At 37.4% G+C, this 23,384-nt stretch overlaps 1 protein-coding gene across 5 annotated transcripts in view; it reads right to left on the reverse strand.

Moving 5' to 3' along the window:
* The window catches only part of DENND4C (DENN domain containing 4C), a 124,702-nt gene that overhangs the window by 9,874 nt on the left and 91,444 nt on the right, over positions 1–23,384 (reverse strand). For 4 of the 5 annotated variants that reach the window (XM_086414949.1, XM_086414950.1, XM_086414948.1 and 1 more), the window contains 7 exons: positions 17,623–17,800; positions 16,681–16,790; positions 16,173–16,348; positions 9,949–10,131; positions 8,664–8,859; positions 6,117–6,362; positions 4,414–4,531 (listed from right to left, as the gene is read on the reverse strand). In XM_086414949.1, coding sequence (XP_086271075.1) covers positions 4,414–4,531; positions 6,117–6,362; positions 8,664–8,859; positions 9,949–10,131; positions 16,173–16,348; positions 16,681–16,790; positions 17,623–17,800 — 1,207 coding nt within the window. Of the gene's footprint in view, positions 1–4,413; positions 4,532–6,116; positions 6,363–8,663; positions 8,860–9,948; positions 10,132–15,130; positions 15,178–16,172; positions 16,349–16,680; positions 16,791–17,622; positions 17,801–23,384 lie in introns of all 5 variants that reach the window. The other variant, XR_015169494.1, reaches the window with a different exon arrangement.

Genomic DNA, 23,384 nt, shown 5'->3' on the forward strand with positions numbered 1-23,384 from the left:
AACAGCAGCCCAAACTAATTAAGACAGATCTTCTGCCCAGTTTTTAGGTGAGTTATCTTCTTTGTGATGAGTTTTGAGACTTCTTTATATATTCTGAATACAAATCCTTAAGATACTTTGCAAATATCTCCCCCAACTCTGTGGGCTGACATTTCACTTTTTAATGGTTGATTTTTCAGCACAGATGTTTTTAAGTCTACTTTTTCTTTTGTCACCTCTTGGGGTTGTATTAAGAAGGCCTGGTCCTATAAAAGGTCATGAAAATATATACTCCAATGTTTTCTTTAAAGAGTTTTATAGTTTTAGCTCCTACATTTAGGTATATGTCCCATTTTGAGTTCATTTTTATGTATGATGTGAGGAAAAAATCCAACTTTATCTTTTCTGCATGTTGTTCCAGTTGTTGACTATCCATTCCCCACTGAATGGTCCTTGGCACTCTTGTTGAAAGGTAATTAACTATACATGTGTGGGTGTATTTCTGGAAACTGAACTTTATTCCATTGACCTATATATCTACCCTATGCCAGTTTTCCACTTTGATTACTGTAGCTTTGCAGTAAGTTTTCAAATCAAGAAATGAGTCCTATGACTTATTTTGACTATTCTAGGTCCTTTGAAAACCCATATAAATTTTAGGATAGGCTTGCCAATTTCTATTAAAAGCCACCTGGAATTTTGATATAGATTGTACTGAATCTATAGATCAATTTGGGAGTACTGCCATCTTAACAATATTAACTTTTCTAGTCCATGAACATGGGATTTCTATTTATTTAGGTGTTTTTACTTTCTTAACTTATTGAATTTATCCCTAAGTATTTTATTTTTAATGCTATTATAAATGGAGTTATTTTCTTAATTTTTGGATTATTAAGTCAAAGTATATAGAAATACAGTTGATTTATATATATTTATGTTATATCCTGTAACTCTGCTGAACTTATCCATTTGTCTTTTTCTGTGTGTGCGTGTGTGTGTGTGTGTTCCTTAGGATTTTCTAATTTAAGATTTTCCATATATAAGATCACAGAACCTGCAAATAGGGATAGTTTTTTGTTTCTCATTTAGATGCCTTTTATTTTCCCATCTAACTGCTCTAACAAGAACCTCCAGTACAATGTTGAAAAGAAATAATGAAAACAGACATCTTTGTCTTGTTCCTGTGCTTAGAGGGAAAGTATTTAGTCCTTCTTCACTAAGTATGAGACCAGTTGTAGGTTTTCAGATATTCATAATCAGGCTGAGGAGGTTTCTTTCTATTCCTAGCTTGTTGAGTGTTTTTAACAAAGGACAACAGATTTTGTGAAATGCTTCAGTTGTGCCCATTCAGATATCATGTGGATTTTGTCCTTTATTCTGATTGATACGGTGTATTATTGTAAGTGATTTTCAAATCAACACAGCATGTCTGGGGTAAGAGCACTGGTCATGACGTACAGTCCCCTTTATAAATTGCTGGATTTGGTTTACAGTATTTTGCTGAGGATCCTTATGTCTATATTCATAAGTGATACGGATTTTTCATTTTTGTTTCCTATGATGTCTTTGGGTTTTGTATCAGGGTAATACTGGCCCTCTCACCAAAATCTCCACTTTTTCCAAGAGTGCTTTTAGGTTTGAACTTCTCCAGTCTGTCCCAAATAAGATCATTTCCTTTGGGGAGAACTTCTGAGCTCTCTGTTCTTATGGCCTGTCTCTCGGCCACTGCTCTGGAGCCGGGGCTGGGAACTGTGGCCTTCTCTTAGAATGATTCCCCTACTTTGTGAGTGGGGCACTGGAGGGATGCAGTTGCCTCCAATTCTTTAGCTTGCCTCAAATGGCATAAAACCTCTCCCTTATGAGCAAGATGCTGTGAGAACAATCAGAGCTCCAGTATTCAAAGGTTGCTGAAACAGGCAATGAATGGGGGATGAGTGGAGGAAGTGAGCCTCCTCATGTCCTGGAACCGAACCTCTGTGCTATAGAGCTGGTAGAGTTGGGAGCATGAGAACTGCTGACAACCTGTCTTTCCCAGGGAGATGCTATAGCCCCTTGACTGGGGGCTGGTGGGGAGCAGCAAGTTGTAGCCCAAGTGCTACAGAAATCACTGTTTCACTGCAATTTAATATATATTTTCTTAAATGTTTCTTCATTTTCCTCTATAGTCATAGACATACACAGATACATTTGTCTTTAATAACTTTCACCAATTATGTTGTTTTGCTGGGAATTGGGACTGTGCAGCTCCCCATACTGCTTTTCCAAAAGTCACTACTCAATTCTATTATGTCTTATAATCTTATTTATGTGCCAGTTCTTCACTTAAAGAAACCAAGTAAAGAAACAAAGCTATTCTTGGGAATTCTAAATTTTGTTCCTACCACAAATTATAGAACATTTTAAAACACTTATCTATTTCAAGATATGAGGGGAAACAACTAAAGAAATTGTGGTTATAATGCTATTTTTTTCTAGCATAAATTTCAAGGTTATTCTGCTCCTGCTTAAAAAGTGTTCAAATATCATAACTGGAAAAACAACAAAAAGACAAAAATAGATACATTTAGTCATAATTTTGTGATTGACATATTTCAAGGGAAAATGTCAGATTCTTCTCTTCTAGCTTAAGTAAAATGTTAAGTAGTAAAAGACTGTAGGAAAAAATACAATCCCTTTTCTCTTCTGAGCAGGTACTGCTAACAGCTTGGGATATATATAGTTTTTTAGACCTTTTTCTATGCATACATTAAAAACATACAGGGGCTTCCCTGGTGGCTCAGTGGTGAAGAATCTGCCTGCCAATGCAGGAGACGTGGGTTCAATCCCTGATCCGGGAGGATCCCACATGCTGCAGAGCAATTAAGCCCATGTGCCACAACTACTGAGCCTGGCTCTACAGCCTGGGAGTCACAACTCCAGAAGCCGCACGCCCTCGCGCCTGTGCTCCGCAACAAGGGAAGCCACTGAATGACAAGCCCTCACCACAACGGGAGCGGCCCACCACGCACCACAACCAGAGAGAAGCCCGGGCAGCAACGAAGACCCAGCACAGCCAAACAAGTAAATATTAATAAAGCATTTTGGTTTTTTTAATTCCTGCAAAAAAGATCATATACTGTTCTACAACTTGCCTTTTTCCACTTAATATAATGGGCATCCATCCTTTCAGGAACCTATATAGAAATAACTCCTTCCTTTTCTTGTTTGCCAACATTTCATAACGTGGGTTTATCACAACTCTCTCGTTAGGTATTAAGTTTTTCATTATTATAATCTTTTGGGAAGCATCGTGGTACTGACAGCTTTGTACACTGTATATCTACAGAGCAGCAGTTTAATGTTTCTTCCACAAACTGCCTACTGATACCATTTACTCACTGACCTATTGGATTGTCTGTGGTTTCTTACGGACTCACAAGGCTTCTGAATACTGGATAACCTTTTAAACCCCTTGTAAAAATATGTTCTATATATAAAAAACTGCAAATAAAGCCAAAATCTTTGACGCTTATATCAATATAATTGAAATTATCATCTACACAAACACATCTGCTGTACAGAATTTACTCTCCAAATACCTCACCAAATTAATATTTGATAGACAGACTGTAAGAATCACACAAAAAAGCCACTCTTCAGCTCAACAGGACATCTGATTAACAGGTTGATACAACAAATAAATTTGAAATAAAATGGAAAAAAGCCTGAGGAGATACTAAAAGTGAATGAAAGATTTAAAAACAAAGCAAAATAATTAATCTCATCTCCTCAATTCTATTTTTCCCTCAGGCATACATTTTTATTTACTACTAAAGAAGCAAAGTTATGTCCAACCTAGATAGCATATTTAAAAGCAGAGACATTACTCTGCCAACAAAGGTCCGTCTAGTCAAGGCTATGGTTTTTCCTGTGGTCATGTATGGATGTGAGAGTTGGACTGTGAAGAAGGCTGAGTGCTGAAGAATTGATGCTTTTGAACTGTGGTGTTGGAGAAGACTCTTGAGAGTCCCTTGGACTGCAAGGAGATCAGCCCTGGGATTTCTTTGGAAGGAATGATGCTAAAGCTGAAACTCCAGTACTTTGGCCACCTCACACGAAGAGTTGACTCACTGGAAAAGACTCTGATGCTGGGAGGGATTGGGGGCAGGAGGAGAACGGGACGACAGAGGATGAGATGGCTGGATGGCATCCCTGACTCGATGGACTTGAGTCTGAGTGAACTCCGGGAGTTGGTGATGGACAGGGAAGCCTGGCGTGCTGCGATTCACGGGGTCACAGAGAGTCGGATACGACTGAGCGACTGAACTGAACTAAACTGAAACAGTACTTTACTGTGTGGATGGACTGTACAGTAATTTGCTTATGTAGTCACCTGTGGATGGATATTTGGTTGTTTCCAGTTTCAGTCTTTTACGTCTTTATTTTACTTACTAAAATTTCTCCATGCGACATACAGAGGTTCTCCTGGTTCCTGATGAAGGTTGATATTATCCCATAACAGCTGAATATAAACAAGTTTGCTATCCTGGGACAGAGATGACAGGGGAAGCTAAAAAAGATCAATAGACAGTATTAGTACCCTAAGCACAGTAATAACTAAGCATAATAGTAATTACCAGTGGACCTAGCAAAGCTTGATTATATAAAACAGGTGAGTCCTTTTCAAAATTCTAGACCTGGAGCACGGCATAGTTGAGAGCCCTTCCTCCTGGGACACAGGGCGCAGCTGGAAAGGCAGCCGCCCCCTTGCCCGTCACGCACTGCACATTCCTGGGGAATTTGGTGCTAAACCACTCACAGATGACTTGCTTCTGAGTCGAGATTTAGTACACAGCAGAGCAGCTCCCTCGCTGTGATCTACTGAAAGTCAGCCCTCGACATTAGGGTTTGTTAAAAAAAATAAAATTCTAGACCTAAAACTCTGAAGAAAAATTTTAATTTTTACTTGTATCTAAGTACAAATGTTATTATTTTCTGAGGTGCATGATTCTCACTCTGAATTTCAAGGACTGAGTGACAACTTGGTAACTGGCACAGCAGTCACGTGAATGTGATTAACCTTCATCACAGCAAATTTTAAGATACGAGAAAGTACTACAGTTACTACTATCTCATTGTACTGCTGCTGCTACTGCTAAGTCACTTCAGTTGTGTCCGACTCTGTGCAACCCCATAGATGGCAGCCCACCAGGCTCCTCCGTCCCTGGGATTCTCAAGCAAGAATACTGGAGTGGGTTGCCATTTCCTTCTCCATCTCATTGTACTGACTAGTACATAAATCAGTCAAAACAGTTTACAAGACTCTCAAAGTTTATTGTGCCTCTGATGTATGTTTGGGGTGGGGGGGTATCTCTCAATATTCAGTATCATAAGTTTACTGTCTCCCTGGGAGTCAAGGATGCCAGCTCAAGCAGAGTCAGAGAGCCAGACTGTGGTCTTAGCCCCTCATCACTTATTCAGTATGTGACCTAGCAAAATAACTTCACTAGTTTTTAAATATATCTGAAAAATATGGCAAATACAAATCCTTTAAAATAAAGTGAGAATTTCAGCTGGGAATATCTTTTCAAAAAATTTTTTTTATTTCTATTGGAGTGTAGTTGATTAACAATGTTGTGACAGTTTCAGGTGGACAGCAAAGCGACTCAACCATACATATACATGTATCCATTCTCCCCCAAACATCCCTCACAGCTAGGAATATTATATTTCAGAATAAAAACCACTTTTCTAGCTACTCCTGCCACTAGAAATGATCATATAACTAAATTTAGGCCAAACAAATACATATAAAAAGATTATATGTAAATCTAGGAACTATCCCTAAAGAAAGAATATATTCTCCATCCATTTTTCTTCTTTCTGCTGGCTGGAATATGGATGTGGTAGCTTGGAAGTAGAGTACAGCTATCCTAGACCAGGTGTAAAACTTGGAGGCCACACTACAAGCAAAAAAGATAGAAGGCTCTCAAGTCTCTAGCATTATACCATCCCTGGACCACCTATCTAAATTTTTAAGTGAGAGAGAAATAACCTATGACTTAACACTACTATTGTATACTTCCTAATACCTGAAGTGAAGCCTCATCCTAACCAACATGAATGTAGTTTAAGTACAGAAGTTGGTTCCCTACCTGTACGCCTCCATTACAATGCTCAGAAGTGAGGATAAGTCCTGGCAAGTTACTAGGAAGATCCAAACGCCTGAAATACCAAACGAGGTTCCAGAAAATGATTGGATGTTGATTGATGAATGAGGACGTGTGAATCACCTGATCGCCTTCATTTTCTAGCAAAGATTCAAGTTCTTTGCGAAGCACTAGAGGACTCAAGTAAGGCACAGAAACAGGGGGAGGGTTGGGTCTTTTTCCTAAAGGATCCTTAAAAACAGAAATATAAAAAGAAGTAAATATGATCAATTTTATTATGTATGTTTCAGAGTATGTCTCAATGAGAGCACACTTTTCTGTCCTTTCAAACTTATTTCAGGGCCATTACTACATGTAGTATAACACCCTGAAGAAAACATAAAAGAAGAAAAAGTACTTAATCATAAATACCCTTAAGTTAAATGATTATGAACAAAAATTATTAATCCATATACTAGGCCCTATTTTAAACATGAGTTTCTCTTATCACATTAAGAGCAATGCCCTATGTATGACTGATTTTTCCTTTTCAACTTTTTACAAGAAATATTTGCGTTTCTGATGTTTCATAATGATACCAAAAAAATCTGACTTTATCTTCCACGTAAAACTCTAAACAGAGGAGGCCATTTTTTGTGTTAATATTTCTTGATGAGTCTTTAAAATATATCTAACTTGTTTATACATTTGACTGCAATAAAAACTAAAGAGCAATTTTAGAAATCAAATGAAATAATGAAAATAATGGAAAAAGAAACCCAACCTAGACTTTGTAAGTTGTACACAATTAGAATAAAGTGTTTATGACCAATATTAACAAGTACCCATGGTGCCCAGATTGAGATCTCCAAATACTGTTTTTCTCTAAAAGGAATGTTTCTTAAAGAAATGGCTGATTCGAGGTCTGAAGAAGGAAATATGTAACACTTGAGCATCAAACATCTTGTAATACAAGAAAGCAAGGAAACTTTAAAGGAACTTATACAAAGGTGAAAGTTACTCAGTCGTGTCTGACTCTTTGCAACCCCATGGACTAGTTCATGGAATTCTCCAGGCCAGAATACTGGAGTGAGTAGCCTTTCCCTTCTCCAGGGGATCTTCTCAACCCAGGGATAAAACCCAGATCTCCCGCATGGCAGGCACATTCTTTACCAGCTGAGCAACCAGGGAAGCCCAAGATTACTGGAGTGGGTAGCCTATCCCTTCTCCAGTTGGTCTTCCCAATCCCAAATCGAGGTCTCCTGCATTGCAGGTGGATTCTTTACCAACTGAGTGATCAGGAAAGACCCATAAAAGCTAATAGAGTTGTGTCAAAAGGAATAAGGCACCAACAGGCAGAGGCTTCTAGCTGACCAAAGAAGGAATAAAATACGCATCAATAAGGGTAACAACAGCAGTGGATGTAAACATAAATGTTTAAACCCATGAGGTCAAAATGAAACCCTATGCCCCCAGATAATGGATCACCTTGGAGAATGCTAGGAACCCAACTTGTCAGTGTGAAGTTTGATAAATAAAAGGAAAAATTAAAATCAAACATCTTTCTTGCTTTTCCAACATAAACTGCATTTTTGGAAAAAAATCAGACAAAAGCCATAGCATAAGTTTCTCTTTATAAATATATTTCATATAATAAAGAAGATGGCAGAATTAGAGTATTGTCATATTATAGCTCCAAATGGATAACTTATCTAGGCCTTAAGGGGTTAACAGCTGCTAAGCCCACAGAGATAGTTCACGTCCCTCGAGACATACCACTACTGATGAAGCTGCCTTGTAAAAATACACAAATGAACAAAACAGAACAAAAAACCTGAATCTGGTCAAGCTTCGAGCTGCAATTACCAACTTACAGGGTTGTATTCAACAAATAAATTACAAGGGGAAAAAAGAGTCTATAGATTTAAAAAGACCAGAAAGCAGATCACCAATCACAAAGCATTATTTGATCCTGATTCCTCAAACTGCAAAGCACACATACGTGACATTTTTGAAATCACTAGAAATTCGAATGAAGACTGAATGACCCTGATCCATCATTTGTTATTTCCTGGGTCTGATAATGGCACTTTTTTGTTTGTTTGACTTTTGGCCGCACTGTGTGGCGAGTGAGATAGTAATTACCTGACCAGGGACCGACCTGCACCCCTTGCATTGGGAGTGTGGAATCTTAACGACTGAACCAACAGCATTACGTTTTTAAGAGTCTTTATTTCTTAGAGATAAATACTGAAATATTGACAAATGGAATATATGTTTGAAATTTGCTTCAAATGGATCTACAAAAGAACTGAATGAGGGTATACATGACAGAAAAATATAAGTTGAAAATTACTGAAGCTGGATGGTGCCACAAAAGGACTCATTATGCTCTTCTGGTTATTTGTATACATTTTTGAAATCTGAAAGTTCTTAGCCTGCTTATGAAAATGTATCACTTTTCATGTGATTAAAAAAACCTATTACAGAAGAAGACGCTATTTCAATATATACTTACAGGAACACACAGTATAATTATAATGTTGTACATACCACAACTTCCTGCAGACTGTTTGGAAGACTAACTGTTGAAATGCCATGAAACGGTCGCTGGGAAAAGTCCATATTTTGCAAGGGACCTCCAACACTGTGACTTCTAGTCAAAGACACATTTCGTTTTGATAAACTATTAGGCACAGGTGAAATTTTCATAGTTTGGACATCTCCGCTGGCTTTCATTATTTCATCACTTAAAAAAATGAAGAAGAAATGCTGTGGTTAGATTAGTTTAAACAATCTAAATCTGTAGAGTTAGAGTATTTTCTATAATAAATTTTGAATGTACTGAATATATCTGAGAAGAGTCAGTACTGCCTTATAGGAATTAACTTTTCTTCAGGTATTTTTGTAAAATCAGTCAGAAAAACAGGATGAAGTGGATGATCTGATGAGGGTAGGAAGAGGGTGTATGGTAAGTATTATGGTGTAATTTTTAAAAGACTAAGTGCCCATTCACGTGCTCTATTCAAACATTTCACCTTTATTAAACAAAATCACCTGGAAGTATGTATACTGCATCCAAATAAGTAAGGCAGATTCACTGTCAAGTATTTAATCTCTATTAGGCCATGACCCGGGTTTCCCTTGTGGCTCAGCTGGTAAAGAATCTGCCTGCAATGCAGAAAACCTAGGTTTGATCCCTGGGTTAGGAAGATCCCCTGAAGAAGGGAAAGGCTACCCACTCCAGTATTCTGGCCTGGAGAATTCCATGGACTGTGTAGTTATGGGGCTGCAAAGAATCGGACAGGACTGAGTGACTTTCACTTTCAGGCCATGACCCACCTAAGAACAGAGGTCAGATTTTATTTACTTTTTATTTTTAGTGTTTAGCATAATGCTGAGCATACAGTAGGCTCTCAATAAATGTTTGAATCAATATTTAAGAGTTAAAGGTATACTTCTCTGTAAAGAGAGTATGTATCTGGAAACTGGCAATGACTACACTGAAAGGGAAAATACTTTTTATTGTTGGGAAGTTCATTTCTGGAAAAGACCACTGTAAAACATTAAACAGTATTAAAAATGGTTTATCATCAGATTCATTCATTAGATATTTAAACACTGTGAAAATCGCTCAGTTGTGTCTAACTCTTTGCGATCCCATGGACTGTATAGTCCAGGGAATTCTCTAGGCCAGAATATGGGAGTGGGTAGCCTTTAAAGTTACATTCTTAAACATGCCAGAACTTATGTCTATGTCATCTAGGTTGTATTTAAAGATGAAATTTTTACAGGGGCACCCAATTTTTTATAAAGAGTTCTCTGAATTCTATGGTACCTTGATTCAACTGCAGAGCTTGTTTCTTCAGTAATGGTCTGGTTATGTTTTGGCAAATTCGTAAAGTTGATCAGGTCAGGTTCTGCTGAACTGGATATGGGTTTGTGCTCCAAAGGTTCACTTGCCAATGGAATGCTGCCACTTTGTAAACTGTCACCAGAGGTACTTGGTTTCAAGAAAAAGCTAAATATGGACCCGTCCAAAAAAAAAGAAAGTATAAAAAAGTCTATAAAAATCCTAGAATCCTCCAAATGTCATCATATTTATAATCACTGTATAGTAAAATAGTCACTAATAAATTATACAAATCCATAGAAACACTGACTATTTCAAACACTCACATACACACACTCTTGCTCTCATTCTCTCTTCTTCTCTTGTCTGAAACTTTTCAAATGAAAAGATCCAGAGGAAGTCACTATAGTTCAATACAAAATCCCTTCAGTTTTTGAGAGACACTAAAGAAAGCTATGAAGGAAGTTGGAAAGCAAAATATTTCATTAATTTTCTTAATTAAAAAAAATAAAGAATAGCATTTTAACATGTATTAACTTGTAACTATTTATAATACCCTTCCCCCCCGCTTAAGAATCTCCATTTTTGTCTTTAGTCATTCTCTCTCCCCTCTATTAATTCAGTAATTTATTTTCATCTTCTCTCTTTCTCCTTCTGGGTGGGGATGGGGTGAGAGCTTTGCCTTGCAAGGGACATAAACAGTGCTTTATGAAGTCATAATAATGTTCTGTATCTTGATTTGCAGAAATCAAATTTACCTTAAATGAAAAAAAAACTGTAAATAAATACTGAACTCTAGTTAATGATACGAACGCTCAAGTATTTGGGGGAAAGGTATTTTTATTATTATTAATATAATATTACTACATATTATTATTACTAATAGGCCATACTGCGAAGCATGCAGGATTTTAGTTCCCTGACCAGGGCTGAACCTGTGTCTCCTGCAAAGCACTGAGCCCTAACCACTGGACTGCCAGGGAATTCCACCCCCCACCCATCTACATCTTATTTTAAACAAATAAAAATATAAGATGGACTGATGGATGGATGGAAGAATAGACAGGTGATAAAACAACAATGTAAAGTAACTGAAGAATATAGGGGCAGATATTTGGGTGTACTGTAAAAAAAAAAATCTTGAATTAAACTTGGCCCTAAGTAGGAAATTTTCCATAATGACATACTGGGGAGGAAGATTAATAATGCTGGTTTATATTCAATTAGAAAATATAAAATAAGATACCACAAAAGCTTAAGAAACTCAATTAACAAAAAAGTACAAAATTTATGGAGAATAATTTACAACTCTATTAAAAGAAGATCTAAAACAGGGAGATACATACCATGCTCATAGGAGAATAATACTAAAGATGTCCATTTCCCCAGAATTAAGCTACAAATCTATTTGAATCCCATGAAAACTTAAGGTGGACTTTTTCTGTGGGGGAGGACTCAAAGTTACTCTAAAGTTTTATATGCATAACCAAAAAACTATAAGAAATTTCCAAAGGGGAACTTACCCTACCAACCAGACATAACATAAATATAGTAATAAAAATAATACAGTATTGACAGAACACAGAACCAGAGTGAGGTGTATATATAGGAACTTGATATATGCTAAAGGTGATACTATATATAATAGTAATGAAGGAAGGATGTAAAACTGGCTCATTATATGGAGAAAAACAAACCTGGATCTCTATGATCATATACAAAGGTAGACTACAGATGTATTTAAAACCTAAATACCACAGGGAAAATATAAAGGCAACAGAAGAACACTAGGAAAAGATTTTCATGTACTATAGATGGGAATCTTTGGAATCTTGTTTAAAAAGAAGATTTCAAATGCACAAATCATAAGGTGGAAAACTAACGCATGATAACATCAAAACTGGTCATTTCTCTTCAAGGAATTAATATCAAGAATATTCAAGACAGGAATTCCCTGCCTAGTAGTTGGGACTCTGTATTCTCAGTGCCTAGGGCCTGGGTTCCATCCCTGGTCAGGGAACTAAGATCCCACAAGTGGCATGGTGCAGCCAAGGAAAAAAAAAAAAGAATAGTGAAGACAGATCAACAAGAAAAAGAAACTAAATACAAAAATGGGTAAAAGCGAGTGACATCTGCAAAGTGGCACAGTGGAAAGCTATCTTTATCTTGTCCCTTCAATTTACAAGCAGTAAAACATCAACAATGCAACAAAGGTACCTCTGCCTAACAATGGAGATTCCCACACACCTGTACATCTAAAGGTGGATGGACTAGAACACACAGCGGAGGCGAAACTGAAGGAAAAGCACAAGTACAGCCTCCAGTCTTGGCATTCTGCTCTGGCAAGCTAAGTCTGCAGCCTCAGAAAACCTAGCAGCAGTGGGGGCAAGTGCACACAACGCCAGCTTCCCAGAAGCAGCAGCGCCTGTCATGACAGGTAACTGAGTGGCAAAGGGGCTTCAGACCTCATCCCTCTGGCCACTGAGGAACCCACAACTCTGGCCCCCTGCCCCACCTTCCCACGCCAGTGGAGCCCACAAACCTTAGAAAGTCAAATGACCACTACCAGCAGTGGCAGAGCCTGCAACCCAGGGGATTCCAGACAAGAGGGAAGAGCCCACCATCCCAACGCACCAGGTCGTAAGACACCAGCAACAGTGGCGGCAGCGAAGCACCAATGACCCCAAGGCCCAAAAAGCAATAAGGAGGTCACAAGGCCGCACCTCTGACAGAGGCAGTGGAGTGTGGAAAGTGCAAACTCGCATGTAATAGAGGCAGTTCAGGTAAGAGAAACCAAAGACTTGTGCTATTAATATATCACCACCTACCGGAAATCAAGAGGCCTCTATTTTTTGACCAGTTGAATTGTCAGAATCAAGCAGAAAGGTGTTCAGTACTTCAAATATGTTGGCAAGGGGAACAACTCACCAAGCATCATGAAGCACCAGAGTAACATGTATCCTCCCCACACACACACAAAAATTACACTCCCCCAGAACCCAAACTTAAAGCTACAAATACTGCAATCTAACTGATTAAGATAATGCAAAATAGCTGTCATAAAGAAACTCAGTAAGCTAAAAGGAAACTCAGGCAGTTCAACCTCAGAAATGAAATTACTAAACAGAGAGAATACTCTATGAAACAAAGAGTATCTGGGATGACTAGGTATAAGATAGGCTCAAGGATGTATTGTACAACATGAGGAATACAGTCAATATTCTGTAGTAACTAAATGGAAAATAAAAATTGTATAAAAATAATAATAATAAAAAAGAAAAGCAAAACTCCCACATAAAACAACACCCAATGACTTGCTGTCTCCAGAAGACTCACCTCAGTTCCAAGGACAAACGTAGACTACATGTGAAGGAAAAGAATATGATACTCCAAGAAAACTGCTGCCAAAAGAAAGCGGGTACAGCCCTACCCTTATCAGACAAAACAGACTTCAAACCAAGAAGGCAGTAAAGGACAAAAATGGATAGCAAATAATGATAAATATTTATCATTTATTACTGATAAATAATATTCATCAAGAAGACACATTTATATGCACCTAATATAGAAACACCAAAATATATTAAAAAGTATCAGATCTAAAGAGAGAAACTGACTAACACAGTAAGAGACTTTTTAATACCCCATTTACATCAATGGATAGACCATCCAGACAGAGAGGAAAGCAACCTTAAATGAAACCTAAGATCAGAATTTGATAAATTTATATAGAACATTCCATCCAAATGCATTAGAATACACATTCTTCTCAAGTATACATGGAACTTTCTTAAGGATGCACCATATGTTGAGACAGAAAACAATGCTCAATAAGTAAATAAAAATAAATAAAAGAAGACTGAAATCATATTGTTATCTTCTCTAATCACAGTGGTATGGAACTGGAAATCAACTATAAGAAAGCTGAAAAAAATCACAAATATGTGGCTAATGAATAATATGCTACTGAAACACTGGTTTAATGAAGAAATCAAAAGAGAAACAAAAAATTACCTGAAGACAAACAAAAATATGACATTTCAAAATCTATGGGATGCTGCAAAAACAGTACTAAGAGGGAAGTTAGAGAAATACAGGCCTACTTCCAGAAACAAAATCTGAAATAAACAACTTAACCTTACACATAAAGGAACCAGAAAAAGAACAGGGAGTTCCCTGGTGGTCCAACGGTCAGGACTCCGTGCTTTCACTGCCAGGGCCCCACGTTGGATGCCTAGTCAGGGAACTAAGATCCCACAAATCACGGGGCACAGCCAAAAATAATCTAAGAAGAAGAACAAACCCCAAAGTCAGTAGAAGGAAAGAAATAAATAATAAAGATCAGAGTGGAAATAAATGAAAGTGATAGTGAATTCGCTTAGTCATGTCCAACTCTTTGCGACCCCATGGACTATAGCCTACCAGGCTTCTCCGTCCATGGATTCTCCAAGCAAGAATACTGGAGTGGGCTACCATTTCCTTCTCCAGGGGATCTTCCTGACCCAGGGAGCGAACCCAGGTCTTCCACATTGGAGGCAGACGCTTTAAGCTCTGAGCCACCAATGGATGAGACTAAAATGACAACAGAAAAGACCAGTGGAACTAAAAGCTGGTTCTTAAAAAGATAAACACAACAGACAAATCTTTAGCTAGACTGAGAGAGAAGGCTCTGATAAATACAATCAGAAACAAAAAGAAAATAACAAAGGGCACCAGAGGAATACAAAGGATTATAAGAATATTTTAAAAACCAGCTATATACCAACAAACAGGACAACCTAGAAGAAATGTACAAATTCTTGGACTAGTACAACCTTCCAAGACTGAATCATGAAGAGATTTGAATTGATTGTTAGTACAGTCTGAAGCAGTAATCAAAAAGCCTCTAAAAAACAAATGGCCAGGACCAGGCAGTGTCACAAATAAATTCTACCAAACATCTATAGATTTAATACCTATCGTTTTCAAACTATACTGAACAATTCAAGAGGAGGGAATACTTTCTAACTCATTTTACAAGACCAACATCACCCAGATGCCAAAATCAGATAAGGTCAGACCACACAAAGTAAGAAATAGGTTGGTATCTCTGATGTACAAAGATGCAAAAATCCTCAACCAAATACCAGCAAACCAAATGCAACAATACATTAAAAGGATCATATACCGTGATCAAGTGGGATTTGTCCATGGGATGCAAGGATGGTTCAACATCTGCAAATCAATCAATGTGATACATACATTAACAAAATGAAGGATAAAAATATGATCATCTCAACAGGTGCAGAAAAAGCAGCTGACAAGATCAATCATCCATTTATAATAAAAACTCTCCACAAAGTGGATATAGAAGGAATATACCTCAACATAATAAAGGTTATATATGACAAGTCCCTAGCTAACATCATTATCAAAGGTGAAAAGCTGAAACATAACATAGAACTCCTAGCCACAGAAATTAGGCAAAAAAGAGGGAAAAAAGCCATCCAATTTAGAAAGGAGTAAGTTTGCAGGTGACATGATTTTATATCTAGAAAACCCTAAAGAATCCACCAAAAAACTATTAGTAGTAATAAATGAATTTAGTGAAGTTGCAGGGTACAAAACCAATAAAAACCTGTTGCATTCTATATACTAATGAGCTAGCAGACAGGGGAATTGAGAAAACAATCCCATTTACAATCACCTTAAGAAGAAAAAAAAATTATAACTACTTAGGTCAGCAAACAGTTACCAAACTCTCAATTACTTAATGACTGATTATAGATCAGTTAATCTCTTTTCTAATGCCTAGAATTTAGTCATTTCACATTACAGAGCACCACCATAAAAGGGCAACAAGTTAAGAGAAGAGTTAAAGTCCCTTTCATCTTTTTTTTTTTGGTGGTGGTGGTGGGGAGGCTCCAGAGCACATAATCAAGGTCATTAAGGCAGAAATATTAAATTAATAACTAATGTTAGAATTTTTAATTTATAATAACTGATATACTTATATAACCTATAAAGTTTAGCTCCAAAAATTAACTATTAATAATAATCATTTGTTAAATAACATGGAAAAACAGCCTCCTACAATATTAGTATTTTCTCTCAAATACTGAAAATGAAGGAGGGCAAGGAAAGGAACACCTGGAGCACACCATGACTACTTCATTCTTCTGCCTTTTAGAGGGTACTTACCTCTCTAAGGGAGCTTTTACAATACTAACCTTGCAGAGCCTCTCAAGTCTTTAAATTCTATATTGAGAAGAGGCAAGAAGTTGCTTTTACAGAAGGGACAGGCTGTATTCAAATTTGAATCATCTGCCGTCCATCCAGCCATAATTTCTTCATCATAAACTAAAGCTGCACAAACTCTGCACTGTGAACAACTTGACATCAAAACCTAAGAGCAGAAAAACACACATACTGAAAACCACTGCAGTGAATAGTGGTCTTAATAGTCTTGGTACTCTTAATAGTCCATCCTCTCGAGACAAACATAGAATTGTATTTATTCTGTGGATCACATTTGAAATTAATAACAGAACAATTACTTTATAGGTAAAACTACTAGCTTCTTGCCTTGTTTACATAAGACACCAGAAAATTTAACAAAATGACTTATTTTATTATTCTGTCCAGAAAGGTATCATAGAATTCTGTTAAAATGCCACTCTGAAATAAAAATATGTTTACTGCCACTTTATTATTATGGGCTGAATATAGAACTTTTACCTCCATTGCACAATTCTGATAGATGCTGGACATGCTGGTGTTTGGAGAAGAACCATGATCTGACTTTTCAAATTCCTGCCCTTTCATGCCTCTTAGAAATGGAAGTTCACCTAGAGAGAAGTAAACATCATAATACATTATGTATGAAAATGTCCTTATTCTTTGGAAATGCATATTTAGGGGGAAATACCATGAAGTCTACAATTTATTTTCAAAAGGTTTAGTATCAAAATGTACTTATGTACATTTAACAATAGTTAATTAAATCTAGGTGGAGAATATATGATTGTTCACTATATGATTCTTTGAACTTTTTAAAGTATTGGAAATTTTTCATAATAAAAAAGTTGGAGAAAATGAATAAAATTACAATTTAAAAAATAACACAGAACTAGGAGATTTCAGTAATATAGCAAAGAAATTCTAAATTCTAGTAAATAACTGATTCGCCTGGAAAGCTGGTCAAAAATATATATTCTTAAAGTCCCATTCCACAGATTAAGTCTCAAAAGTTTTAGCCTAGGGCTTGGATATTTGTATATACTTATAAACAAATACCCCAGGTGATTTTGAGATACACTAAAGTATGAGAACTAATGATACAATCCACAAATATACATAAATAAAAAACTCAGTGGATTTCCCAGGCAAGAATGCTGGGGTGGGTTGCCATTTCCTTTTCCAAGGGATCTTCCCAACCCAGGAATTGAACCCACATCTCCAGCACTGCAGGCAGATTCTTTACCACTCAGCCACCAGGGAAGCCACAGTCTGATTCCACACAGTACTTTAAGACCTTATAAAATAACAGTGGTTAATATGGTGTGGCTATACACAAATCTACCCGATCATCTCGACAAATGGGGCTTACTGTGTGTGTGTGGTACAGGGATAAGAATTATGGGCATATAAATCAGGAGAGAGGACAATCCTCCCCATTACCTGGTGAGTAATGCAGTTTTCCTATATCTCCACTGCTGCTACTACTGCCGAGGCTTGTGTTGCTCTGGGTAAGTTCACTGGGGACCAACCCTGAGATACTCGTATTAGGTGATATATTCTCTCCCAAAATATGGTCTTCAAGGCCAGCTGGGAAACTGTAATCTCTATTTGTTTCCTCCTTTAATTGGAAAAAATAAAATCCCACATATATACATAAGATCTTCTCCAATGAGAATATATTCACTCTATCCTTTTCAGAATTAAATTCATCTATAATACTAAAACATCATCACCATATGTTCTGAAACCTTGACCTCTTTCTATTATTTGGAATTTCTCTTCCATACTCTTAAGACATTCAAGCAATGACCTATGCTTTAAGATCATGCTGTGACCCTAGTATAATCAGGACTGTGGGGTTTATCCCAATATTCAAACTATAAAATGAAAGAACTCTAGGAGCTCACTGCGTCCAATGTAATCAGAGACCCCAGTACAAACAGAGTAGGGGCTTAAGAGTCAAGAGAGCCAGACTGTGATCTTGGTTCCCCATTACATACTGTGATCCTACAGAAATGATCCTACAGAAATGACTTAACTTCCTTTTTAATTATGTTATCTGAAAAATGTGGATAATATGAGTACATTAAGATCAGATAATTGTGAGAATTTTTGCTAGCAATATGATTATTCTGAAAACAACCATCATTATTAGAGGAGTAAAACATGAACAAAGTTCTGAACACTGTAATTGTTGATTACAGCGACTGTAATGCTTTAAGTGATTGCTGATGCTTTAAGATAGTAAACATTTCACTAAGCAGTTTCCTTTTTAATTTATGCTTTAAAGAAGACTTATATGCCTTCCTTATTATAAAACTATTTCTGGGTATACATCCAGAAAAAACAGAAACACTAATTCAAAAAGAGACAGGCACCACAATGCTCAGAGCAGCACTATATAAAATAGCCAAGACATGGAAGCAACCCAAGTGCTTATCAACAGATGACAGGATCACGCAGATGTGATAAACACACACACACACACACACAATGGAATGTTACTTAGCCATTTAAAAAAAATAAATGAAAAATTGCCATCTGCAGCAACATGGAAGGACTTAGTATTACGGCTAGTGAGATAAGTAAGAGAAAGAGCAACACTGTATGATGTCATTCATATGTGGCATCTATAAAGTAACACTAATGAATGTGTATGAAACCAGAAACAGACTCACAGAGATAGAAAACAGACTTGCGGTTACCAAGGAGTAAGGGGAGAGGGGCAAATCAGGGTGATGGATTTAACAGATACAAGCTACTTTTCGTAAAACAGATAAGCAACAAGAATTTACTGTCTAAGAGACAGTATGTGGTTTAAAAAAACTAAGGAAATTAACATGTGACACAGTATTAACTAAAGTACAGATGTTGTTCAAATTTCACAAAATGTTATGCTAGTGTCTATTGTTTTCACACCTTAGTCAAAATTCCACATTGTACTTAGTTGCACTGACAGCTTCAGCTACATGCAACAAATTCTGGTAAACTCTCTTTTATTTTTTATTATGTTACAAATATTTTCTAATTTTCCTTGTTATAGCTTCTTTGATACACCCATCATTTAAAAGTGGACATTTAATTTCCAATTACATAGGTTTTTAAAGTATCTTTGAGATTTCTCATTTTGATACTAATATTCTCATTTAAATGCTTTTTTCTCTGCAATCACTCTGTATTTTTTCAGTCTTTTAACTTTAATGAGGATTTCAACGGCCAAGTCAAAGATCTCTCTGTGTAAATGTCACACTGCACTTGAAAATATGTAAGGTATTTTCAAATACCTTTTGATATTGATTTCTAACATAATTCCATAATGGTAAGAGAACAAATGGTAAGAGAATAGCAAGGAGAGATAAGAAAGCCTTCCTCCGTGATCAATGCAAAGAAATAGAGGAAAACAACAGAATAGGAAAGACTAGAGATCTCTTCAAGAAAAGTAGAGATACCAAGGGAACATTTCATACAAAGATAGGCTCAATAAAGGACAGAAATGGTATGGGCCTAACAGAAGCAGAAGATATTACAAAGAGGTGGCAAGAATACACAGAAAAACTGTACAAAAAAGATCTTCATGACCCAGATAATCACGATGGTGTGATCACTGACCTAGAGCCAGACATCCTGGAATGTGAAGTCAAGTGGGCCTTAGGAAGCATCACTACAAACAAAGCTAGTGGAGGTGATGGAATTCCAGTTGACCTATTCCAAATTCTGAAAGATGATGCTGTGAAAGTGCTGACCTCAATATGTCAGCAAATTTGGAAAACTCAGCAGTGGCCACAGGACTGGAAAAGGTCAGTTTTCATTCCAATCCCAAAGAAAGGCAATGCCAAAGAATGCTCAAACTACCACACAATTGTACTCGTCTCACACGCTAGTAAAGTAATGCTCAAAACTCTCCAAGCCAAACTTCAGAAATACGTGAACCATGAACTTCCAGATGTTAAAGTTGGTTTTATAAAAGGCAGAAGAACCAGAGACCAAATTGCCAACATCCGCTGGATCATGGAAAAAACAAGAGAGTTCCAGAAAAGCATCTATTTCTGCCTTATTGACTATGCCAAAGCCTTTGACTGTGTGGATCACAATAAACTGTGGAAAATTCTCAAAGAGATTGGGCATAATAGACCACCTGACCTGCCTCTTGAGAAACCTGTATGCACGTCAGGAAGCAACAGTTAGAGCTGGACATGGAACAACAGACTGGTTTCAAATAGGAAAAGGAGTATGTCAAGGCTGTATATTGTCACCCTGCTTATTTAACTTATATGCAGAGTACATCATGAGAAATGCTGGGCTGGAGGAAGCACAAGCTGGAATCAAGATTGCTGGGAGAAATATCAATAACCTCAGATATGCAGATGATACCACCCTTATGGCAGAAAGTGAAGAAGAACTAAAATCCTCTTGATGAAAGTGAAAGTGGAGAGTGGAAAAGTTGGCTTAAAGCTCAACATTCAGAAAATGAAGATCATGGCATCCAGTCCCATCACTTCATGGCAACAATGGAAACAATGGAAACAGTGGCTGACGTTACTTTTCTGGGCCCCAAAATCACTGCAGATGGTGATTGCAGCCATGAAATTAAAAGATGCTTACTCCTTGGAAGGAAAGTTATGACCAACCTAGACAGCATATTCAAAAGCAGAGACATTACTTTGCCAATAAAGGTCCATCTAGTCAAGGCTATGGTTTTTCCAGTGGTCATGTATGGATGTGAGTTGGACTGTGAAGAAAGCTGAGCGCCAAAGAATTGATGCTTTTGAACTGTGGTGTTGGAGAAGACTCTTGAGAGTCCCTTGGACTGCAAGGAGATCCAACCAGTCCATCCTAAAGGAGATCAGTCCTGGGTGTTCATTGGAAGGACTGATGTTGAAGCTGAAACTCCAATACTTTGGCCACTTGATGTGAAAAGCTGACTCATTTGAAAAGACCCTGATGCTGGGAATGACTGAGGGCCAGGGGAGAAGGGGCAACAGAGGATGAGATGGTTGGATGGCATCACCAACTCAACGGACATGGGTTTGGGTGAACTCTGGGAGTTGGTGATGGACAGGGAGGCCTGGCGTGCTGCAGTTCATGGGGTTGCAAAGAGTCGGACACGACTGCGCAACTGAACTGAACTCCTTCGAAGGAAAGTTATGACCAACCTAGACAGCATATTAAAAAGCAGAGATTACTTTGTCAACAAAGGTCCATCTAGCCAAGGCTATGGTTTTTCCAGTGGTCATGTATGGATGTGAGAGTTGGACTATAAAGAAGGCTGAGCGCCGAAGAAGTGATGCTTTTGAACTGTGGTGTTGGAGAAGACTCTTGAGAGTCCCTGAAAGGAGATCCAACCAGTCCATCCTAAAGGAGATCAGTCCTGGGTGTTCACTGGAAGGACTGATGTTGAGGATGAAACTCCAATACTTTGGCTACCTGATGTGAAGAGCTGACTCATTTGAAAAGACCCTGATTCTGGGAAAACCTGAAGGCAGGAGGAGAAGGGGACGACAGAGTATGAGATGCCTGGATGGTATCATCGACTCAATGGACATGGGTTTGGGTGCGGTCCAGGAACTGGGGATGGACAGGGAGGCCTGGCATGCTGAGGTTCATGGGGTCACAAAGAGTCGGACACGACTAAGCGACTGAACTCAAAGAGAACAGACTCTGTATGACTTCAATAACATTAGACCATGAAATGTTTGCACCTTGTTTTATGTTGCTAGCTATGTTCCAGGGTCTTCTGGTTTACAGTCTATGGAAATTTGAACAGAATTTGTATCCTGTTGTGTGAAAACTGTAGAAATCTTAATTATCTCATTTGGTTCATAGTGCTTTTCAGGTCTACTCTTCCCTTCTACTTTTCTATTCATTCTATTAATTTTTGAAAGTTTGATACTGAAACTCCACATAAAAATCTTAATTTATCTACCTAAAAATAATTGTATTATACAGTGGAACTATATATAACTATATATAACTTTTATAATTTTCCAAGTCTCCTGTAAATGTGTTATGATACCTTCACTATAAAAAAATGTAATAGTCTACAATGTATGCAAAAATTGAAAGAGACACGTGTACCCCAATGTTCATCACAGCACTGTTTATAATAGCCAGGACATGGAAGCGACCTAGATGTCCATTAGCAGATGAATGGGTAAGAAAGCTGTGGTACATATACACAATGGAGTATTACTCAGCCATTAAAAAGAATACTTTGGAATCAGTTCTAATGAGGGGGATGAAACTGGAGCCTATTATACAGAGTGAAGTAAGCCAGAAAGAAAAACACCAATACAGTATACTAACACATATATATGGAATTTAGAAAGATGATAATGATAACCCTGTATGCGAGACAGCAAAAGAGACACAGATGTATACAACAGTCTTTTGGACTTTGTGGGAGAGGGCGAGGGTGGGATGATTTGGGAGAATGGCATTGAAACATGTATAGTATCATATGTGAAATGAATCGCCAGTACAGGCTTGATGCATGATACAGGATGCTTGGGGCTGGTGCACTAGGATGACCCAGACGGATGGTACAGGGAGGGAGGAGGGAGGGGGGTTCAGGTTGGGGAACACATGTACACCCATGTGGATTCATGTTGATGTATGGCAAAACCAATACAATATTGTAAAGTAATTAGCCTCCAATTAAAATAAATACATTGATATTAAAGAAAAAAAGAAAAACAACAAAAAGAATTTACTATCTATAACAGAATTATATCCAATATCTTGCAATAACCTATAACAGAATATAATGTGTACTATGCTGTACACTTAAAACTAATACAGTATTATAAAATCAACTAATACAGTATTGTAAAATCAACTTAACTTCAACAAAAAGTTAGCAGCTTTACTTATGCAGTATGAAATCTATAAATTGAGTTGTAGAGTGACTTATGTATCTTAAAAAATAAGAGAGGTTAAAGTTATTTAAAAAGTGAAGTGACATATGTAGAACAGACTGGTGGACACAGTGGGGGAAGGAGAGGGTAGGACAAATTGAGAAAGTAGCACTGACATATATACACTCTCACGTGTAAAGTGTAACTAGCCGGAAGCTGCTAAATGACATAGGGAGCTGGCCTGGAACTCTGTGACAACCCAGAGGTGTGGCGGAGAGCTGGGGGAGGCTCAAGATGGAAGGGAGATATATATATAATATATAAATATGTAAAATTTATATATAAATA

This window comes from Bos grunniens, chromosome 8 (genome assembly GCF_055505025.1).
Source record: "Bos grunniens cultivar Pamir isolate PY7600 chromosome 8, Bosgru_T2T1.0, whole genome shotgun sequence".
Classification (NCBI taxonomy): Eukaryota; Metazoa; Chordata; class Mammalia; order Artiodactyla; family Bovidae; genus Bos; species Bos grunniens.